Source organism: Hylobates moloch, unplaced genomic scaffold, assembly GCF_009828535.3.
Source record: "Hylobates moloch isolate HMO894 unplaced genomic scaffold, HMol_V3 SCAFFOLD_85, whole genome shotgun sequence".
NCBI classification, from domain to species: Eukaryota; Metazoa; Chordata; class Mammalia; order Primates; family Hylobatidae; genus Hylobates; species Hylobates moloch.
In genome coordinates this window covers 84,926-107,832 of record NW_026652360.1, presented here as the reverse complement: position 1 = coordinate 107,832, position 22,907 = coordinate 84,926, and the positions used below count along the sequence as shown (strand labels likewise).

General features: G+C 51.2%; 1 protein-coding gene across 3 annotated transcripts in view; it reads left to right on the top strand.

Moving 5' to 3' along the window:
• LOC116463921 (annexin A11) overlaps positions 1-14,717 on the top strand; it is a 53,033-nt gene extending 38,316 nt beyond the window's left edge. For all 3 annotated transcript variants that reach the window (XM_032147233.2, XM_058434922.1, XM_032147230.2), the window contains exons 4-15: positions 522-914; positions 2,553-2,640; positions 2,881-2,975; positions 3,655-3,768; positions 5,714-5,804; positions 6,243-6,322; positions 6,451-6,507; positions 7,815-7,908; positions 10,640-10,735; positions 11,828-11,886; positions 12,087-12,209; positions 13,932-14,717. In XM_032147233.2, coding sequence (XP_032003124.1) covers positions 522-914; positions 2,553-2,640; positions 2,881-2,975; positions 3,655-3,768; positions 5,714-5,804; positions 6,243-6,322; positions 6,451-6,507; positions 7,815-7,908; positions 10,640-10,735; positions 11,828-11,886; positions 12,087-12,209; positions 13,932-13,991 — 1,350 coding nt within the window. In that variant the 3' untranslated portion in view covers positions 13,992-14,717. The remainder of the gene's footprint in view (positions 1-521; positions 915-2,552; positions 2,641-2,880; positions 2,976-3,654; positions 3,769-5,713; positions 5,805-6,242; positions 6,323-6,450; positions 6,508-7,814; positions 7,909-10,639; positions 10,736-11,827; positions 11,887-12,086; positions 12,210-13,931) is intronic.
• Positions 14,718-22,907: the final 8,190 nt, after the last annotated feature.

Below are 22,907 nucleotides of genomic sequence, written 5' to 3'. Positions count from 1 at the left end.
GGCTAAAGTGGAAAGGCGAGGGGGTGAGATGGGAAATGAAGTCTGGGGGTCCAGCTCTTACAGGGTGTAGGAGGCTATCCATCCTAAGGATTTAGGCTTTTATTCCTGGTGAGTGCAGATTCACCTGAGCATGCCTGCCAGAGGTGTCTGTGGGTGGCAGGCTGATGTGATGGGGGTGCCCCCAACCCTGCATATGGGACCCACGCGCCTTCTTGGGCAGTGAGCTCTTAACCTTCACCCAGGTGGTCTGGGATGGGAGGAGCAACCATGTGGAGAGGCAAGGCATCTCCCCTGCAGAAGGGGATGAGGATCTCTGGTTTGGATCCAGTCGCACTGTTTACTGGCTGTGTAGCTTTGAGCAAGTAAACTCATTCTGTGGTCTGTGAAATGGGTATAACGATACTTCATATTCCACAAGCAGAGATGCTGTGAGGACTGACTTGGCTTAGGTATGAAAAAGGGTGGAGGGACAGAGTGCAGCGGGGCCCATTGGCCTCAGGCTCTGCTTTGTGTCCTTGCAGGCGGCCAACATGTCTGGGACATTTGGAGGAGCCAACGTGCCCAACCTGTACCCTGGGGCCCCTGGGGCTGGCTACCCACCACTGCCCCCTGGTGGCTTTGGGCAGCCCCCCTCTGCCCAGCAGCCTGTTCCTCCCTATGGGATGTATCCACCCCCAGGAGGAAACCCACCCTCCGGGATGCCCTCATATCCGCCATACCCAGGGGCCCCTGTGCCGGGCCAGCCCATGCCACCCCCCGGACAGCAGCCCCCAGGAGCCTACCCTGGGCAGCCACCAGTGACCTACCCTGGTCAGCCTCCAGTGCCACTCCCTGGGCAGCAGCAGCAGCCAGTGCCGAGTTACCCAGGATACCCGGGGTCTGGGACTGTCACCCCTGCTGTGCCCCCAACCCAGGTGAGTGTCATCCCACTGCCTCCCTCGGTCCAGGCCTGGGCCCCAAAGGCTGGAGACACATGGCCCAGTAGCTGGGGAGACAGGGAAAGGCGCAGGCCTACAGCTGCAACTTCTTGTTTTAACAAACAGTGTCGGCCGGGTGCGGTGGCTCATGCCTGTAATCCCAGCACTTTGGGAAGCTGAGGTGGGCAGATCGCTTGAGCCCAGGAGTTCAAGACCAACCTGGGCAAAATGGTGAAAGCCTGTCTCTACTAAAAATAGAAAAAAAATTAGCTGGGCATGGTGGTGCATACCTGTAGGCCCAGCTACTCAGGAGGCTGAGGTGGGAGGATCACCTGAGCCCAGGAGACAGAAGTTGCAGTGAGCCGGGATCATGCCACTGCACTCACTCCAGCCTAGGCGACAGAGTAAGACCCTGTCTTTAGAAAAAACAAAAAACAGAAAAACAAAGAGCGTCACCTTCTTGCAGACTCCCCACCTCTGGGTTGCATTGCTTAAGGCCCAAGGGAGCTGTCCTGTTTCTCCTAGTGTGATGAGACACTCCACATGCGAGTTGGGTCAGAACGCCTGTGGAGAGTACTCCTTATTCCTCTGTGTCATTTACTGCCTGGGCTGTGTGTTTTGTAAGAACTGCACAGGCCACCTGTCCCAAGGCTTTGTGCCCAACAGCTGTCTTCGGTCCCCTTGATATGTGTCCCCCCCACAGACAGGTTTTGGAGGATTCTTAAAATTCCCTTTGGGTAGGGAGAATGTTGGCAGTTCCTCCAGGGTTGATCTTGGCTCATTTTGGAGAACAGTTCGTGTTTGCAGAGCCTAGAATTCGTTGTCATGGTTCTGTGGCCCAACCAGCCAGCACAAGGGTAGTGGTATGTGCTTGATGACTATTTTTAGACAGAGGGTCTCCTTTCCTCCTTCCCTTCCATACCCACACGTTCCCCCACCCTGTGCCGTCCTCCAGCCTCCCTCCCTTATCTTTTCCCTGAGATGCCCCCATAATTGTGTTATAACCAGTTTGTTCCAGCCCCTAGAAAGACAATCCACTGGGAGACAGTTTAGCCTGGAAAGTTCCAGTTTGTGGGGTTGTGCAGCTGTCAGAGTCTGGAGGAAGTCCGGCAGATGCTAGTCTAGAGAACAGTGCGAGGGAACCAGTGCTAGATCAAGAGGTCGTCAGGCTGCCATGCAGAGTTGTGGAGGCTGAATACCTGTACCCACTGGAGGGGATACGTGGGCTAGCCAGCCCCGTTAGGAGTACCCATGTGTGCTCACATGTGCTGTGGAGGCCAGGCATCGATGAGATAGGCCACAGTCCTTGCTCCCGAGGCCTGCCCTTCATCAGGAGCCTGAGCCCCAGCCCTGGAGGACCTGGGCACTGGGCAGGTTTTCAGTGTCAGGACTCAGCTATAGGTCGGCTCCCAGCCACTGGAGCCAGTAAAAAGCTTCAGTACTAGAACACAAGGCCAGATAACAGTCAAGTTAGGCAGACTCGGCGTAGAGTCCTCTGCGTTGTTGACTGTGGACTCCTTTAGATACTCCAACTCTTAGAGAAAGGGCTGTTCCCAGAGTTTAGAGGTGGAGCAGCCTCGAATGTGGGGAAGGCGGCATGCACGTCATCTTACCTGAGACTGTTTGTTCGAGTAGTTTGGAAGCCGAGGCACCATAGCTGATGCTCCCGGCTTTGACCCCCTGCGAGATGCTGAGGTCCTGCGGAAGGCCATGAAAGGCTTCGGTAAGAGACCCTGGGCGGCTCAAATCCTACCCCCTGCCCCCTATTCCCCAGGCAGTTTCACTGTGGTTCTGTAGGCTGGGGTAGCTGGGGGACGCGGACCTGGCCCCAGGGGTGATAGAAGGTGGATGTGGGGGTGTGGCTGGCATGCCCAGGACAGTTGAGGGGCCCAGGCCAGGGAAGTCTCAGCTGCAGAGCGTCTCATGACCCCTACCCGACCCACCCCTGCTGCCTTTCCTCCAGGGACGGATGAGCAGGCCATCATCGACTGCCTGGGGAGTCGCTCCAACAAGCAGCGGCAGCAGATCCTCCTTTCCTTCAAGACGGCTTACGGCAAGGCGAGCTGCGGGATGGGGGCGCGGGACAGTGAGGCGTGTCCTGGGCTCAGCACAGCCCTGCTCACCCCTGCTTTTCCTTGGGTGGGCCCGGATCTCCCAGATGGACAGTAAGGAGCAGGAGGGCATTTCCTTCTGCCCATCCGGCTGGTGGCATCGTTGGGAGGTGAAGGATGCCACAGGGTGCCGAGGTTTGCTGAGAGGCTCCAGACATCTAGCCTGGATTCTAGCCCTTGCTCTGCCACATCTCATTGAGGTTGTGGCCACATCATTTTCCTACCCCTGCCCTCTTCATGACCACCCTGGGGGGTTTAGCTGATGTAAGAGCTTTGCAGGGAAAGGCTGTTGAGTGCTGCCCAAGTATGAGGGGTGTGTATGAGTGCATTTTGAACTTCTGGGGTTTTGAATCTTAGAAAGGTAAAAATTGGGTAAATATTGATTAGATTCGTGTTCTAGCCCAGCGCTTCTCACACTTCAATGTGTCACCGATCCCCTGGGCATCTTGGTAAAATGCGGGAGGTTTGGGGCAGGGCTGAGAGCAGGCTTTTCTCTCGGGCCCCTGGGGGTTGTCCATGCTGCTGCTCCTCAAATCTGGGATATGGCTCTTATTAGTCACCTCCTGTGGATTTTTAAAATAGACTTGTTTTTGTTTGTTTGTTTGTTTGTTTGAATATCCAATCAGGATTTGATCAAAGATCTGAAATCTGAACTGTCAGGAAACTTTGAGAAGACAATCTTGGCTCTGATGAAGACCCCAGTCCTCTTTGACGCTTATGAGATAAAGGAAGCCATCAAGGTGTGTATGTGTGTACGTGTGTATGTGTGTATGTGTGTGTGTGTGTGTGTGTGTTCATGCGTGTGGACACACAGCCCAGAAGGAGGCCTGCTCGGCGTGCTGTGTTCTAGCCCACTCATTAGCTGCTGTTGTCAGTATGGCTCCCAGGCCTTCCTGGGTTGGAGTCCACATGCTGTAGAAAAGGGTACTCCCTGTGATTTCCCCAAGAGGCAAATGACACACCCGTCATCATCAGAGAGGCTTAAGTCTCTCTGCATCTTAAAGAAATGGTGGAGCTAGGGTTTGAAGGTTGCGATTCTGTGGTAAGAAGAGGGGTAGGAGGCTGTGGTTGGTATCGTTCTCATTCTTTAGGACTCTGTTACTAGCAAATGACAGAAACACACTTCGGTTTAAGAACAAAAGTGGAGAATCAGTTGTGTGGGTAAAGCCAAGCTGCCTGGCGTGGAGAGGGCCAGGCCAGACGTCTCTCTGTTCTCTGTCTCTCCTGAGCGCCCGCTCTTCTGTCAGTTTCTGTGCTTCTCCTGCCATGGCTGCTTCGTGTGGGGTGGGAGGGGGGGCCTGTCGACCACTCTCTGCATACCTATGAGACCCAGCTCCAGAAGAGACCAGCAGGGTCTCCAAACTGGGGCAGGTTCTGACGGGCCCAGCTTGGGCTCACTGTTTCCTTCAGTCCTGTGGGTTTTGACCGAGGGGTGGGTCCTGTCCATTCTGTGCAGTCCTGCAGCTCTGTGTGCAACCTGCAGGCAGAGGCAGGCAGGGGAAGGGGAATCCCATGAGTCAGGCTGGAGCCCAGAAGGAGCCTGTCACTCAGAGGCCTGATAAGCACAGTGAATGTTCCCTCCTTCAGAAGAAGCAGAGACTTCAATGTGGTGGCCTGGAAAGGAGAGGGGCCTCCGCTGAAACACATCTACATGTGTTATTCTAGGGAGGGGGTCAGGAGGCCATCAGGCACGGCGATGGCCCAGGACCCCAGGGAGTGGACCCAGACATTTCCCTGGCCCCTGTCTTCAGCCGGAGTCATGAGCTGGTGGTTGTGGAGTGTTAGAAACCACACAGGTTTGGGGCAGCTGTCACTCACCAGCTGTGTGTCCTTGAGCACCTGTGAAATGGGGACAGTGAATGCTGTCTTAGGACATGCTGGGACTACTGGGTGAGGGGCTAACGTGTAGTAACCCAATAGTAGCTGTAGCAGGAAACAGCTGACACAATGTCACACGCCCTGCCTGACAGGCCCTAAGTGCTCTACATACATTAACTCACCTAATCCTCATGACTTTTCTGTGAGGTAGGTCCTAGTATCACTCCCGTCTTACAGACAAGGAACTGGAAGCACAGAGAGGTTAAGTAATGTGCCCAAGGTCACACAGCTGGTAAGCTGCAGAGCCAGGATTCAAACCAACATACAAGCCAGGCTGCCCAGCCTGTCCTCTACCGTGTCAACTGTCCCTGGCGTGGTTGTCCCATTCGTCCTTGTTGTTCCTGCCTTTTCCTAGTTGTTTTCAGACATTCCACCATCCCCTCTAGGACCAGGGTTTCGTATGTCCACTTGGATCTCTCTTGCTTTTTACCCATTTTTTTCAGTTGTTATCATCTCAGTTCCGGCTGAACTCTAAATAAAGCAGGACTCGGTCCACATTTTAACCCAACCATTTACTGTGTGGCCTTGGACCGGCCAGTACCCCTCTCTGATGCTCAGTTTTCTGATCCATGGGGATGTCCCTTTGTGCGAGCCCTACTCATCACCACTGCCACTGTCATTGTGCTTGCTCGGGCTATGGAGAGGAGCTGACTCCCTCGAGCCTGGGAGTGGCCGGAGGGTGTGTCTCTGTGTCAGGGGCCTCTGTTGCTGGGGTCAGGGCAGCAGCATGGCCCCTACTCTTTTTCCCGGGTGCTGGTGAGGCTGCTGGAACAAGCTCATGGTTGGTTGTATTCTCTGCCCCTGCAGGGGGTTGGCACTGATGAAGCCTGCCTAATTGAGATCCTCGCTTCCCGCAGCAATGAGCACATCCGAGAATTAAACAGAGCCTACAAAGCAGGTGAGGCTGCTCCCTCTGCCCTCTGCCCTCTGCCCTCTGCAGATCCCTGTGCTCTTGGGGCTGTGGCCTCACTCTTTCCTAGGGCCTCTTACTCCTTCCTGGCCTTCTTATCAACCCATCTTCTGCCATCCCCAATACTTTAGGCTTTGACCCAAGACCCAGCCCTTCCTTCTGTTTATACATGGTGCAAATGACTAAAGTAAGGGAGAGCCAGGGAAAACCTGGATGTGGTTTGGGTAAGGCTGACTAGAGGCCAGGTCAGCCTGGAGGTCACAGGCTTGTATATCCCTGGAGGGCCATATGGGCTATTTGTTCTCTCAAGCCCAAGCCAAGACCTCCAGCCTTTTTCTCCCCAGTACCCACTGTTGATAGTGTTTTGCAATGGGCAGCTCCATAAAGAGAGCTACAGGGTGGACTTTCCTTGCTTCTCCCTTTCAGAATTCAAAAAGACCCTGGAAGAGGCCATTCGAAGCGACACATCAGGGCACTTCCAGAGGCTCCTCATCTCTCTCTCTCAGGTACTTTTCCCACGACAGGGCTCAGGGCCCCCAAGCCATGCAAGTCAAAGAGATGGGATCCCAGCAATGAGGAAAGGGAACAGAAATGGGGAAGGAGTGGGCTTAACCATACACCTGCTTCCTTTCAGGGAAACCGTGATGAAAGCACAAACGTGGACATGTCTCTCGCCCAGAGAGATGCCCAGGTGAGTGTGATGGCCAGGCCCCTGGACTTCTAAAGCAGGGATGTACCCTGCTTTCTTGCTTCCTGAGAGAGGTGCCCTAGGGTGGAAAGAACAATAGATAAGCAATGGGTTGCAGATGCTGTGAGTTTCAGAGGCGCTGAACTGCTCAACTGTATGACCTAGAGCAGGTCATCTGACCTCCTGGGCTTCAGCTTCCCCACCTATAGGAGGGAACATGTGAGATAATTAGTATTTCAATAGTTGAATAGATCACGGTTTTGGATGTGGGATTTCATGTGACAGCGTACTTTCCCCATGTTTAGTTGCACATACCATTACGTTTGCAAAGGGGCAGAATTCGCACTTGCCTATTAAGTTTTTGAGGGTTTGAGCCTAGAAACCAGCTGCCACATTAGTTGAGTACCGTTAGAATTCTGTCGTTGTCCCCCTTGTGAGTTGCAGACAAAAGGCGAAAAGTCCAAGCAAAGTCCAGGCATCTGAGCTACTCTCTTGAAAAGTTTGGGTTTCCCACTAATGAATTTCAACCATAGTATTATGGCAGGGCAGAGCCATGACTTCCTGGTGGGGTGGAGTTGGCCATACCTCTCTGTCTCCCTTCACTGCTCTTGTCATCCACGGCAGGGCATTCACCAGGAGCTGCCAGTGGTCTAAATTATCTCTACCATCTGCGGGATTGGAGTGAGACCTCAAGGAATGCCCCCTTGTTAGGGTTGGAGGAGAGCTACTCCTCTGGTCTGGTCCTTTTGCTTTCCGGATGAGGAAACTGAGGCTCAAAAAGTTTAAGCACTGTTCCCAACTGAAAGCTAGAGGCAGAGCCTGGACAAGGGCCTATACCCCTGGCTCGGTCCTCTGTGCCCAGTTAGCACCTGCCTCTGCCCTGGTCTCAGACCTGCTGCTCCTGCAGGGTCTGCCTTATTCAGTGTCTCTCTGGCTGCTAACATCCATTCCCATTCTGGGAGTCAGGGCTGGACACCCCTGGGGCTCAGGGCTCTGGCTTTTGCTCCAGCGAGAGTTTTGCATGCCACTTTTAGCGGGGCAAAAATTGTCTCATGCTCCGCCTTCTCAGTCCAGACCTGCTTTGGCCTCATCTTGACCTGTGGGATCTCAGCCCCTGATTGCTGCTTTCTGCTCTTTTTCAGGGCTGCTACCTGAGGCCTAGCAGGCACTTTAGAGGCCACGTACAGAGGTTGCAAATTGGCAAATACTTTAGGCTCAAACCTTCAGAAGTTTACCAGGCTCTCCTGGGTGACCTGGGCCTGGGGTCTGGGTGTGGCCTGTGCCGCATGTGCGTCTTCCTCTCTCTCCAGGAGCTGTATGCAGCCGGGGAGAACCGCCTGGGAACAGATGAGTCCAAGTTCAATGTGGTTCTGTGCTCCCGGAGCCGGGCCCACCTGGTAGCAGGTAAGGCAGGCCGGGGTCCCTCTGAGGCCAGTTAGATGAGGGCAGTCAGGGGATTGTGGGGAAACAAAGCTATGGAAACACTTGGTTCCTCCCTGCGTGGGGCTTTCGCCTCCTCAAAAGAGCCCCCTGGTGGGGATTTAAAAGACACCGTCAGAGGGTTTCCTGAGTTCTGGCCAACATCCAGTTCTGGAGGTTCCACCGGTGTAGAAACCTGGTGTCTTCGTACGTGGGAATGTGGAATGTCAGAGTTGGGAGAGTCCTTTGGGAGCACCCAATCCAGTGTTTTCCAAAGCCTGGCATAAGAAACAGTCATAGCAATAATACTGGGTGCCATTCATTTACTCATTCATTCAACAGATGTAAATCGCTCTCCCCCATGGGTCAGTCTGTCAGGTGGTGGAGCAGGTGTGGGATCATGGTGGGGGGCAGGGCACTGCAGAGTCTGTGTTCCATGGGCTGCACCTTCTCATTTGAGGAGACAGACAGTAAACAACAATGAAATAAAACCTGTATCAGATGGTAAATCCTGTAGAGGAAAATCAAGCTGGAAACAGATAGGGAGTGATGGTAGGGTCCACCGGGAGGTGCTTGGGCCAGTCCCCACTGAGGTCATGACATTTGATTTAAAAACCTAAAGGAGATGCAGGGGCAGAGGCCTGCCTGGGGCTCCCAGCATGACTGAGAACGGTGAAGGGGGACCATGTGGAGCAGGTGGAGTGAGCGAGAGGAGTGGGAGGTGAGGGCAGAGAGGGGAGAGGGCCCTGCTGATGACTTTGCGGAGTTGGGTATTTATCCTGAGCAAAAGAGGAAGCCAATGGAGGGCCCTGAGCAGAGGAGGCTGTGCAGAATCCCTGGCCGTGGTGCCGAGAATGGAGTGAAGGGTGCAAGGCCAAGCAGCGAAGCCTGTCGGGAGGCTGCTGCAGGGACCCGGGGAAGAATGGTGGTAGTAGGCGCTTGTGGTGAGGAGGTGTCAGGTTCCGGCCACGTTTGCTGATGAATTGGACACATGGCGTGTGGGAGAGAAGAGGGGTCGAGGATTACTCAGAGTTTCTTTAGGCCACGCAGTGGGAGAATGGCCCTCAACTGAGACAGGGGAACCGTAGGTGGAGCTGGCTTTAGGTGCCTATAGGGTGGAGCTGCAGGGAGGCTGCTGGGTTGCTGAGTGTGGAAGTCAGGAGAGGTCTGGCCTGGACGTGGAAGGTAAGGGAGCTATGGGTAGTCGAAGATATCTGAGGCTCTGGGGACTGCAGGAGGTCCCCTCAGGAGAGAGACTGTGGGGAGCCCACCAGTGTGAGGAGACTAAGAAGGAGCAGCTAGGGAGGTAGGAGGACCCAGAGGAAGGGGGTCCTGGAGGCCAGTGTGAGGTGGCAGGCAAGGACTGAGGATGGTGACCACACTGAGCAACTGGTGGGCTATGGCCAGGGCTGCTCCAGTGGGCAGTGAGGGTGAAAACCCAGCGACCGCTCTGTGCTGCACACAGAGACAGGCGCTTTGGCTCTCCCCATTCGCAGCTGTGAAAGCAGGCACAGCGTGGTAGAGGAAGTAGGGGTGCACAGCTAGTAACAGCTGAGCTGGGATTTGAACCCAGGCCACCCAACCCCAGAGCACACTTTTTAACCTCTGCACTATCCTGTAATGGAGCCGGAGTGAATGCATTTTCATCTTAATCATTGTTTCTTTTAATGAGTACAGAACATGTAAGTAGTGCATCAAGCCCATGGCTTCACAGACATTACTTAGGAGAAAAGAGTAGCAAATTTGAAGAAGATACTAATCGAGACAGATACACACAGAGCAGAAATCACAAATTTAATATGCAAATGGATGCTGAGACTCAGGCTGGGGAAGGAGAGTTTTATGTCCTGGGTCAGAGCTGGAGTCAGGGCCGAGGTCTCCATCGTGCCGCCTGTCTCTCTAGGAGCCAGCCATCCACTCCTGCGGGTGCTTAGCATGTCCTAGGTCGAGGTGGGCAGCAAAAAGCCAGGCTGGCTGGGTCAGGCTGGGCCTCAGCTCACAGGCAGGCTGAGGAAGACAGATGGATGCATGAATAAAGCCAAGGAATGGCAGAGACTGGAGGTGCGGGGGATTTGAGAAGAGGGGACACTGTCTTGGGGTACGTGGGAGTGGGCCCTGGAGGGGTATTTAGGTGCAATTTGGTTAAGCAGATTGGCAGTCCTGAGAAAGGGACCACACAGGGAGGGACATCAGGCAGTGCATGTGACTTGTGACGAAGACTCTGGCTTCCTTGAGAGCTAGCAGGCCTGGGGACGTGCAGGGTGTGGGAGCAGAGTGGGAGGCGGGGGGTTTTGGGGCAGAGGCCACCTCATGTGAGTCCTCTGTTAGTCTGCTCATGCTGCTATGACAAAATACCACAGACTGGGTGGCTTAAGCAACAGATACTCATTTTGTTACAGTTTTGAAGGCCGGATGTCCAAGAGTGGGGTGCTGGTTTCTCCCGTGGCCTCTTCATGGCAATCACTGTGTTCACATGGTCTTTTCTCTGCATGTGCACATCCCTGGGGTCTCTGTGTGTGTCCTAATCTCCTTCTAAGGAGACCAGGCGGATTGGATTAGGGTACACCCTAGCAGCATGTTTTAACTTAATTACCTCTTTAAAGATCTTATCTCCAAACACAGTTATATTCTGAAGTCCTAAGAGTTGGGACTTCCACATATGAACTTTGGGGAGACACATTTCAGTTCATAATATAAGCCTCTGTCGTCCCCATAGTTTTCAATGAGTACCAGAGAATGACAGGCCGGGACATTGAGAAGAGCATCTGCCGGGAGATGTCTGGGGACCTGGAGCAGGGCATGCTGGCCGTGGGTAAGTGTCTCAGGTTTGCCTGCCCACCTGCCAGGGGCTAACGTGTATTGTGAGTGTTCAGGCTGCTCGCCTGTCCGCCAGCTGATGGGTGACACCGTGAAAGGACCACAGGATCCAAGATCGCTCAGCCCAGAGTGTCCAGATGCTGGGAAGTCATGCCGCTTCCCGGTTCCCTGTGCAGTTGAACCCCTAGCTGTCCTGGAGGTGTCTTGTGTGTGTTTGCGGTGCAGCTCTGGAGCAGGGAACTGCAGTGTGGGTATTAGTGGGAGGGCATCCAACTGCGCTCCCGGAGGAGTATGACTCACATCCTGCCAAGTTTCCTCTAAAAATACATCCCTGCAGGCAGTTGTCAGATGTTTGTGATGGAAACACGTGGAAAGATTTTTACTTGCAACAGCGAAACAGGCCCATGCTGAGGAAAGCTGGCTGGGCTCCAGGATGGTAGTGTGCCTCTTACATTGCCCATGTCCTCTAGCAGGGCCCGCTGGGCTCCAGGTCCCTCTCACTGTGCAGAGTTGGGTCCCTGCCCTGAGGCCCTCACAACCCCTCTTTCTACTCACTTGGGAAAATCAGTCTGCCTCTTTTTTCATTATGCTTTTTTTGGAGCTTTCTGGATGGGAGAGATAGAAAATCCTCATCTCCCTGCCTGCCCACCACGGTAGGTCTCATGGCCTGGGAAGCCTAGGGAGATGCACATTCCACTCGGCCACGGTTTCTCCATGAGGGTCATGGCCTCTCCAGTCTGCCCCTCCTGCCTGAGCAGCAGCACAGTTCCTCGTCACCATCCACATTGCTTCCCTGTGCAGCTCCTAGCCCCACTAAGACCCCCGCCCCTCTGACTCTTGGTCCTTTCACCAGAGTGGTTGCCAGGAAAGAGGGTGGGTTGGTGTCCAGGCTCTACGTGTTTCTGTTCCAAAGAGCTGGAGCCAAGATCATGGGATAGTTGAGCCTGGAACAGAAGGATGAGGAGAAAAGATGGATGCAGTGATGGGTTTGCCATCTGGGCCTCTAAGAGGACACTTGTAGACTCCATGCCCCACTTGGGCTGAGAATTTTCTGCAGATCTGGTTATGCCGAGTTTCTCTCTTCTAGTGAAATGTCTCAAGAATACTCCAGCCTTCTTTGCGGAGAGGCTCAACAAGGCCATGAGGGTATGTAACTTCCATGTGCTGGTTGCGATGCCTTAGCCTTGCCTGTGCCTGGGACCAAGGGCTGAGGGTAGAAGGCCTGGGGAGAGCTAAATCTCAACCGAGAGTTCCGAGGACCTGGGTAGGGAGGGGACCGGAGGGCCCAGGGCGGGTGGGAAGGTGAGGAGACCTGGTGCTCATGCTCTTGGGTGGACTCTCTTTAGGGGGCAGGAACAAAGGACCGGACCCTGATTCGCATCATGGTGTCTCGCAGCGAGACTGACCTCCTGGACATCAGATCGGAGTATAAGCGGATGTACGGCAAGTCGCTGTACCACGACATCTCGGTACGGGCCTGCTGCAGGCCGACTGGGCTCCCTTTTGGCATCCCAGTCACCTGTGGAACCTCCCTCCTTGGAGTGGCCATATGCTTGGCCTCTGTGCTGTGTGTGGGCATCTTGTTTATGGACCTCGGACTTGCTCATCCCGTTGCCCTTAAACAGATTATAAACTTCTGAGGGCAGGTGGGTCATGACCTTGCTGTCGCCCCCACCTTGCATCCCCCAGCAGCATCAGAGAACACTTGGGACCTCCCCAACCTTGACCGTGACCTTCAGCGTCCCGACCACCCTGTGATTCTTTGATCTGTCAGTGAGAACTCAAGTCCCAAAGGCTCTGTGGAGCTCTGCTGTCACTCCCTGACAAAGCACTTCCTGCACTCAGCTTTATGGCATAGGCCACATAGTAAGGCCGTTCAGAGCGAGGGCCCTGGGGGTCACACCACTTGGAGTCCAGCTTTTCTACTTGCTAACTGTGTGACCTTGAACGGCTTCCTTAAACCTCCCTGAACCTCGGCTCCATTGTCTTTAAGATAAGAAAATAATCATTCTTTCCCGGGAATGTTGTGAGTATTGAGTGAGGCAGTGCAGGTCAAGTGTCTATTAAACACTAGCCACAGTTGTATCGCTGTGTGGCAGAGCCAGTCTGACAAAATACATTCTCAGCTGCGTGGTCTAACACTCAAATTCTGAACTCACATGAGCCTTGAAATTGCACCATGGGGACCACGTCCTCCTACCTTAGACTCAGTAGCATTTAATGATGGTGGACATGTCATCACAGGAAACTCACTTTGTTTCCTTGGCTGTATGAATGAAGCTGTTGCTAGAGAATTAGTAATTCTAGGCTGGGCACAGTGGCTCATGCCTGTAATCCCAGCACTTCGGGAGGCTGAGGCAGGAGGATCACTTGAGGTCAGGAGTTCGAGACCAGCCTGGCCAACATGGTAAAACCCTGTCTCTACTAAAAATACAAAATTAGCTAGGCGTGCCTGTAATCCCAGCTACTCGGTAGGCTGCGGCAGGAGAATTGCTTGAACCCGGGAGGCGGAGGTTGCAGTGAGCTGGGATCATGCCATTCCACTCCAGTCTTGGCAACAGAGTGAGACTTCGTCTCAAAAGAAAAAAAAAAAAAGAGTTAATAATTCTTTACAGAGTATCTCCTGCGTGCCAGCGGGCTGTGGAAGAAGCCACATGCCTTACCCTCAAGTTGCTTAGGGTGGAAGGAAATGATTAGAAATGAGCCAAGCCGAGCCTGCACTCTTAGAGTAAGTGTAGTGGCGTCAGACAGAGGAGAGATCCCTGGGACCTGGGAGGTCCGGGCCTGCCACTGGACAGTCATGTGTGAGGAGATTGCATTTCCTGAGCAGAACACTGTGTTGCGTTACATTGGTAACCCCAATTTAAGGAAGCATAAATGCACTGGGAAAAGAGCGGTATTGGTTAGCCCTGGGAAGTGGTTTTTAGGATGATTATAATTTTGGGGGGAGTTATTCATTTGACGTGGATAGTCGAGGTGAGTGCTGCTTTCCGTCTTCTAATGGGGGCCTGGGGAAGGCTAAATTGCATTTTTTAAGGTCTGTGCCGCCTGCTGCAGGACCTGCAGCGGGGGAAAATTCCCCAGGATGGGGCTTCCTCCCTATAAGGTGCTCAGGGCTGAAAATCAGGAGCCAGAAGGCTGAAAGTGACCGTGCCTCCCTTAACGGATGTCTTCCTTGTTTCTGTGGCCAGGGAGATACTTCAGGGGATTACCGGAAGATTCTGCTGAAGATCTGTGGTGGCAATGACTGAACAGTGACTGGTGGCTCACTTCTGCCCACCTGCCAGCAACACCAGTGCCAGGAAAAGGCCAAAAGAATGTCTGTTTCTAACAAATCCACAAATAGCCCTGAGATGCACCGTCCTAGAGCCTAGGTCTGTCCTCCACCCCTCCTGACCCGTATAGTGTGCCACAGGACCTGGGTCGGTCTAGAACTCTCTCAGGATGCCTTTTCTACCCCATCCCTCACAGCCTCTTGCTGCTAAAGTAGATGTTTCATTTTTCTGACTCATGCAATCATTCCCCTTTGCCTGTGGCTAAGACTTGGCTTCATTTCGTCACGTAATTGTATATTTTTATTTGGAGGCATATTTTCTTTTCTTACAGTCATTGCCAGACAGATGCATACAAGTCTGTTTGCTGCGTACACATTTCTGGTGAGGGCAACTGGGTGGGTGAAGTGCCGTGTCCTCGCTGAGGAGAGAAAGGGAGGTGTGCCTGGGAGGGTAGCCTGTGCATCTGGTGAGTGTCACGAGCTTTGTTACTGCCAAACTCACTCCTTTTTAGAAAAAAACAAAAAAAGGGCCAGAAAGTCATTCCTTCCATCTTCCTTGCAGAAACCACGAGAACAAAGGCAGTTCCCTGTCAGTGACAGGGCTTCTTGTAATTTGTGGAATGTGCCTTAAACCTGAATATCTGTAGCCAAAACTTGTTTCCACATTAAAAGTCAGCCAGCTCTGGAATGTTCTGGAAATGTCTTCCTGGTACCAACTTGTTTTCTTCTGCTTGATTCTGCCCTGTGGCTCGGAGTTCTGGCCTTATCAGCCAGTGAAAATTCATGTAACCTTACGTAGAGATTTGTGTGCAGGAAACCCTGAGCATACACTAGTTTGCAGGTACTCGTAAGGACATGGGAAGGGAGGTTCCCAAAATCCAGGCAGGAGGCCCAGACACCTGAAAGGCAAAGGGATCTTGGTTGATTGCAGGTGCAGTGAAGTCCACTGAAGGTGTGGTGGGAAGAATATAGTCCTTCACCCAGGTCCCAGGCGGGAAGAAGGTGTGTGCTAATTCCTGATGCCCCTCGGCGGGGGCCAGAGAGAAAGATGGGGACAACCCAGAGAGTCACAAGACCAGCTCCTCCCCTCAGGGTGCCTCCAGGCTGAAAGGGGCTCCTGGCTCTGGTCTTTGGGGACCCTGTGCCCCTTGGTTGGTGGTGTGAGGGGAGAGAATCCATAAGAGAGTTTCTGAGAATTATGGTGTCATGTCCAGAAGCTAGAGCTTACCTTGCATCAGGGGTCTCCACTCACTCCTTTTCCAACCTCCTGTGTTGAGGTTTAGAAAGGAGAGAATCGACTAGGCACTATGGCGCATGCCTGTAATCCAAGGACTTTGGGAAGCTGAGGTGAGAGGATCACTTGAGCTCAGGAGTTCAAGACTAGCCTGGCCAACATAGTGAGACCCCCATCTCTACTAAAAAATTTGGTCAGGCGTAGTGGCTCATGGCTGTAATCCCAGCACTTTGGGAGGTGAGGTGGGCAGATCACCTGAGGTCAGGAGTTCGAGACCCAGCCTGGCCAACGTGGTGAAACCCCATCTCTACTAAAAATACAAAAATTATCCAGTCACGGTGGCACATGCCTGTAATCTCAGCTACTCAGGAGGCTGAGGCAGGAGAATCACTTGAACCCAGGAGGCAGAGGTTGTAGTGAGCTGAGATCACACCACTGCACTTCAACCTGGGTGGACAGAGTGAGACTCCATCTCAAAAAAAAAAAAAAATTTACCTGGCATTGTAGTGCATTCCCTGTAGTCAGCTACTCTGGAGGCTGAGGCAGGAAGATCCTTAGAGCCCAAGAAATTGAGGCTGTAGTAAGCTGTGATTACACCACTGCACTCCAGCCTGGACAACAGAGCGAGACCTTGTCTCAAACGAAAAAAAAAAAACAAAAAGAAATGGGAGAATCCAGAGAGACTAGGCTAAATCAAGCCTGCTGGGTCCTGGCAGGAGCCCCAGGGAGTAGCTCATCTGCAGACATTTGCTTGAGGACTGCCCCCTAAACATAGAGGAAGAATGACATCCAAAGGGTGTGGAGCAGCCATGATCTGAGAACTAGCCTGGTCTACCTGAGATTGATGGCAGGTCCTGGTCAACACGTCAGCTCTGCATCAGAGTCCATGCCTCAAGCCCAAGCTGAAGCCCCATCCCTGCTGCTCTCCCAAGAACTCCTCTGCTAGGGCAGGCCCCTTGCCCTTGGGTGCCAGGTGGGACCTGCCTGATGGGATGGGGTGCTTGGCATATACAACTTGCCATGAACTCAAGGTGACCCTGGGGGCCTCCTGAGTTGTGATGGGGCCTAGGACCAATGTGCTCTGATGTGACCATATTCTGTGACATTGCCTTGCCCTGTTTACTTCAAAGTTCCCAGCCTGGTGCCCAGCAGGCAATATTGCACCTACAGACACATTTACTTTGGTTTCCAAAGTGTTTTTAGACATTTGAATCTGTTGCCAACATGTAAACATTGAGAGATTTCATATTTTTAAAAATCTGGAATTCTGGCTTCTCTTGAAAACTCAGAAATTCTGGCACCATGGGGCTTGCATTCCTGCATGGCTGGAGCTGAGTTGCAGCTGCCCCTTCAGGCCTGTACTCCTTATTTGCCGTAGGCTCCCTCTTATTACACTGCGCCCATGTCACCCATTTGGCTCCTGCAGGCCTTTGGGTTTGAGACCCTGGTCTACACACTCGGGGACCACCTGTTGCAAAGTTCATCGATGTGCTTTGGTCAAGGAATAGACCAAGGTGGATATCCAGGCCAGAGTGACTCAGCGAGTTTAGGTCACAGGCGTATACTCCACTTGTTATATAACCTGTTTGTGTAAGTTCATACTTGGCTCAAAGCCACTATTGTTTGGAAAAGGTATAACTGCCCTGCTGATGCTGTACAGACATTCTTGGGCTCGGATGGGCATGGCTCCATGTGGCGTGCACTGGCACCCGGAGAGAGAGTGAAGCTACTGACCCCTGTAAGGGAGAGTGACCATCTGGCAGATAGACAGAGGGGAGCCGGGACACGGCTCGGCTTGTGCCCAGAGGGAGAGTTAAGCCACTGACCCTGTAGCTGGCCTTGCGGCCCGGGAGTGCACCTGCAAGCATGGGGGTGGCAGGAGCCGCAGATCTGGAGAAGACAGCCAAGGTAAAGGTGGACAGTGTGAGAGCTGCTGATGAGATAGCTGCTGAATAAAACTACATTTTACCTGCCTATGGCCTGCCAAGTTTTCTTTCAGCTATCGCCCATCCACCCAGTCCCCTCGAACCTCAGCATGGGCTGGAACCTGACCCTGGGCATGACATTTGACATAGTCGTGGACCTGACACCTGTGTTTGTCCTAGTCCTGGTCCTCCCTGCCTTCCTGTTCCTCTCACTGCCCTCATGGTCACTCCCAAGGGATCCAACCCATGTTAAGTATGGGCTGGAGGACTGCATGAATGCCTCGTGATCTTCCCAGAGGCAAAGGCACCTACTGCCTCCCAAGGTCAGTGGGAGTTTGGGATCAACACTGTTATTATGCTTAGGACAAAAAAGGTAGGGAGAAAGACATGCATCCTTACAGGTCATCTTTCTGGGATAGAACACAATGGGTCTTTTCCTGCTTCCTGGATATATTAGTCAAGGCCAGTCCATGCTACACATCTAATCTGACTTCTAAAATAGCAAGTAGAGGGCGAAGCACCAGATGAATTCAGCCCTGAGAGAATTTTCAGTAGCTGTGAGGGCACTGGAGGAAACACTATTAAATAGTTCTGCACCTGAGACAAATGGCCTTACTCGCCTCACCCTAGTCCTGGTGGTATTTGTCTCAGGTGCAAAATTTAAGAAAGAAACCTTGCAGTGCTCACCCTGTGGCTGGGTAGATGGTCCCTGAAGTGGTGGTTTTCAAGCCTGAGTGTGTATCAGGATCATCAGGGGAGCTTGCTAAAGAACAGTTCCTGGGGTCAGACCCTCACACATTTTGAGCAGGTGTGGGGCCTGGGAAACTGCATCTGTAACCTGCTGTAATCTAATGCTTATCTAAATACTACTGTACTCACACAGAGAACTCCCCAAAAGTAGAGGTGTTCCTCCGGAGGGCAGATGAGCAGATGGCACAGTCCGCTTGGAATTCAGTCAGGTGACGAGAGATGAGATGAGGCACTCCTAGCTTTGGGAAGAGGGAGCTGAAAGATGAACCTTTGCAGGTGCCTACGGTCAAAGTGGTGCTTTAATGCCATGCCATGCCCATCTTGTGTTGGCCTTGGCAGGGAGTTACAGTCCTAGCTTAGGACCTGGCCCCTTATTTCTGCTGTAGGCTCTTTCCTGCCCTGGCCGAGATGGAGTAGAATGAGACCTAGAAACAGATCAAGCTAAATACATGTCCTCAGAAAGATAAAGGTTTACATTTTCACCCCCATCAAATCTGAAAGCTCTCTGCCTGTGTTTTTCTAAGGGACAGGGACATCATTACTCAGTGCACAACCTGGCCTCATATAGGGTCCCCTGTCAGTAAAGGAGTCAGTCAAGCCCACCAGGTATACCAAGGACTCTTACCTCAGCCCCTACTCCTTGGAAAGCTGCCCCTTGGCCTAATATTGGTGTTTAGCTTGAGCCTGACTCCTTCTCAACACTAAGAGCTGATGAAGTCCTGAAGGAGAAAGAACTCTGACCTGAGAGTCAAACATCCTTATTCTGATCTCAGCTCAGCCCCTGATTTGTTGTGTGACCCTGGGTAAGTCACTTCCCGTCTTTTTGACTTTGTAAAATGAAGGGTAGACTAGAGGAGAGCTTCTAAAACTTTAATGTAGTCAACGATAGGAAATTCCACAAGTCTGTCCTTCCACAAAAGCAGCAAATAAGGTGGCAAAAACTCAAACAAATTTATGGGAACTCTGGAAACTAACTGAAAGTTTATAGCAATCAAGTGAATACCTAAGAATAAAAGCTGGATTTAGTAAGCTTTGTTGTGTTTTAGCTTACCCTGGCCCCATCCCCCACTATCCAGCATGGCAGCAGCATCAAAACCAATATCCCTCATTCCCTGTATAGGTTCCTGTCACTGGAGGTAGCAGATTAGACCTTATTCTCAAGAAGTATGTTTGTTTTGATTTGTCAGGTTGCTCCCTGAAGGACTGGTTCAAATGCCTTGCTTTTATTTTGCCTAATTTGGAGCTCTCCCAAAGTGAAGATGGTAGCCTGGAAAGACATTTCAAGGTCAATGTATTAGTGGCTCATGCCTAGGGGAAGGAATAACATTTGGAGCAAACAGGAGACAAATTGAAAAGCTTCAGGAGGAAAGGCTAGGAAATAAGATTCTTTGGGCGGGAATAAGGACTTTAAAGAGCTTCCACATATTCCTGGAAATCTGGAAGGCCATACACATGCCTAGGGCTGGGCATGTGCTTAAAAAGACTTGAGAGGGCCCTATGCTCTCACCTCTGCCTGACCTTCAGGCTCTGTGCAAGCAGGAAGTGAAGGCTAAGGCATAGTTATAAACTGCATGGATGAAGGTTGAAAGGTGTGTCCCAACACAGAACACATCTGCAAATGCTAGGAGGCTTTTTGTTGTTCCAAGTGTTCAAAGAAATCTTTTAAATCACTAGCTGACCACTAAGCTAACCAGAGACTTAGTGGCCACACCTGACAAAGAATACAAACTAAAAAACTAAAAACGTAGTTCAAGAAAATAACAGGCTGGGCACAGTGGCTCACAGTGGTAATCCCAGCACTTTGGGAGGCTGAGGCAGGTGGATCACTTGAACCCAGAACTTCGAGACCAGCCTGGGCAACATGGCAAAACCCCATCTCTGCAAAAAACACTAAAAATTTGCAGGGCCTGGTGGCACACACTTATAGTCCCAGCTGCCCAGGAGGCTGAGGTGGGAGGATCACCTGACCCTGGGAGGTCCAGGCTGTAGTGAGCCATAATCCTGCCATTGCATTCCAGCCTAGGTGACACAGTGGAGGAATAATTTTATTTCCAAACCTGCCACATTATAAATAATATTCAGAATGTTCAGTTTTCAACAAAAACTATGAGGTATGCAAAGAAACAAAGTATGGCTCATACATAGAAAAAAAATCTCAATAGAAACAGGAAAGCTCAGACATTGGACTTAACAGACAAGACTTTAAGTCAATTATTTTCAAAAAGGTCAAAGAACTAAAGGAAACTAGGAGAATGATGTCTCACCGATATTGATAAAGAGACTGGAATTATAAAAAGGAACCAAATAGAAGTTCTGGAATTGAGAAGTACGCAAATAAAAAATTCATTGGAAGGGTTCCAGAGCAGACTTAAAAAGGCAGAAGAAAAAAATCAACAAACTTCAAAATAGGTCAATTGAAATTACCCATTCTGAGGTGCAGAAAGAAAACAAACAACAACAACAAAAAAAGCTAACTGAGCCTAAGACACCTGCAGGACACCATCAAGTTTACCAACATACACCTAATAAGAATCAGGAGAAGGGTGAATGTAGAAGAAATTTTTAAAGAAACAATGGCTGAAAACAATGAAAGACATTAATCTACACATACAAAAAGCTCAATGAATTGTAAGTAGGGTCAACTCAAAGAGACACTCAGTGTGACATTGAGACACATTATAATCATACTGTCCAAAGACAAAGCAAATCCTGAAAGCAGAAAGAGCCACTGGACACATACAAGAAATCTTCAATAAGATTAATAGCCAGTTTCTCATCCAACATCATGGAAGTGAGAAGGCAATGAGATGACATATTCAGTGTGCTGAAAGGAAAATCTTGGGTGGTCTTGATACTTGTAGATGTTCATCTGTGTCTGATCATCTGTGTCTGAGCATTGAAGAGTTAGGTATTTATCATAGTCTTCGCAGTCTGTGCTTGTTTGTACCTGTCCTTCTTAGGAAGGCTTTCCAGATATTTGAATGGCTTAGGTGTTGTGCTGTAAGCTGTATCTGCTTAAGGATTCACCCCAAGCCCAATCACACTTTGGTTTTTTTTTTTTTTTAGCCTCATAGAGGTACTGCCTTGATGGTCTTGGACAAGTTTCAGGATTCTTTGGATTACCATACAGAGACTCTTGTTCATTCCCGTACTGTTTCCCAGACAAAGGGAGTCCCTCTCTCTGTTCTAAGCCACCTGAAACTGGGGGTGAAAGGACACAAGCACCCCTGTGGCCACCACCACTGGGACTGCACTGGGTCAGACCTGAAAGCCAGCCACAGCACTGGCTCTCACCCAAGGCCTGCAGTTACCACTCCCTGGCTACTGCCTATGTCTTCTCAAGGCCCTGGGGCTCTACAATCGGCTGGTGGCAGAGCCAGCCAGGCTTGTGTCCTTCCCTTCAGAACAGCAAGGTCCTCCAGGCCCCAGCTGGGCCCAGAGGTGCCATCTGGGAGCCAGCAACTAGAGTAAAAAATCTTAGAAGTCTACCTGGTGTTCTATTATACCAGTGAGATGGCACTGAATCCACAAGATGCAGTCCTTCCCTCTCTTGCTTCCCCTTTCCCAAGGCAGAGGTGCCTCACTCCATGGCCACCGCCACCACAGGTCCACAGGGAGTACTGCCAGACTACTGCTGATGTTCCCTTAAGGCCCAGGGAGTCTTCAACCAGCTTGTGGTGAATGCTGCCTGGCATGGGACTCACCCTCCAGGGCAGTGGGCTCCCCTCTGGCCCAGGGTAGGTCCATAAATGCCATCCAAGAGACAAGTCCTGGAATTGGCAGTCCCAAGAACCATTTGGTGCTTTACTCTCCTGTGGTTGAGCTGGTACCTAAGGTGTAAGACAAAGCCCACTTTACTTTTCCCTCCACTTTTCTCTAGCAGGAATCTTGCCTTGTAACCACTTGCCTTGTAACCTTGTAAACAATGTGCTGGCTGAATCTGAACCTGAAACCGACAAGACTCAGAGTCTCACCCAAGGCCCTCAGCATAGTACCCAGGTATCTCTGCTGGTTATTCAGGGACCAAGGGCTCTTCAGTTAACAGGCAATGAATGCAGCCAAGACGGGGTCCTTTCCTTCAAGGCAGTGGGTTCCCTTCCAGCCCAGGGTGTGTCTAGAAATGTTGCCCAGGAACGAAAATCCTGAACAACATGCTAGCAGACTAAATCCAGCAGCATATTAAAAGCATTATACACCATGACCAAGTGAAATTTATCCCAGGACTGCAAGGGTCATTTAATATATGAAAATCAGGCCGAGCACAGTGGCTCACTCATGCCTGTAATCCCAGCACTTTGGGAGGCCGAGGCGGGTGGATCACCTGAGGTCAGAAGTTCAAGACCAGCCTGGCCAACATGGTGAAACCCTGTCTCTACTAAAAATACCAAAATTACCCGGGTGTGGTGGCGGGTGCCTGTAATCCCAGCTACTCGGGAGGCTAAGGCAGGAGAATTGCTTGAACCTGGGAGGCAGAGGTTGCAGTGAGCTGAGATCGTGCCCCTGCACTCCAGCCTGAGCAACAGAGTGAGACTCTGTCTTAAAAAAAAAAAAAAATCGATGTAATGCATGTAATTAATAAAATGAAAGGGGAAAATCACATGATCATCTCGATGCAGAAAAAGCATTTGAAAAAACCCAACATCCTTTCATGATTAAAAAAACACTCAACAAACTAAGACTAGAAGGAAAATGTCTCAACCTGCTAGAGGGCATCTATGAATAAGCCACAGCTAATATTGCAGGTGGGAATGTAAAATAGTACAGCTGCAATACAAAAGAGTTTGGTGGTTCTTCAAAAAGTTAAACATAAGAGTTACCATGTGACTCAGCAATTTCATTCCTACATATAGACCCAAAACAAATTAAAAAACAAATATTCACACAAAAACTCATATACGGATGTTCATAGCAACATTATTCATGATAGCCAAGAAATGCAAACAACCCAAATGTCCCTCAATTGACAAATAAATGCTTAAAATGT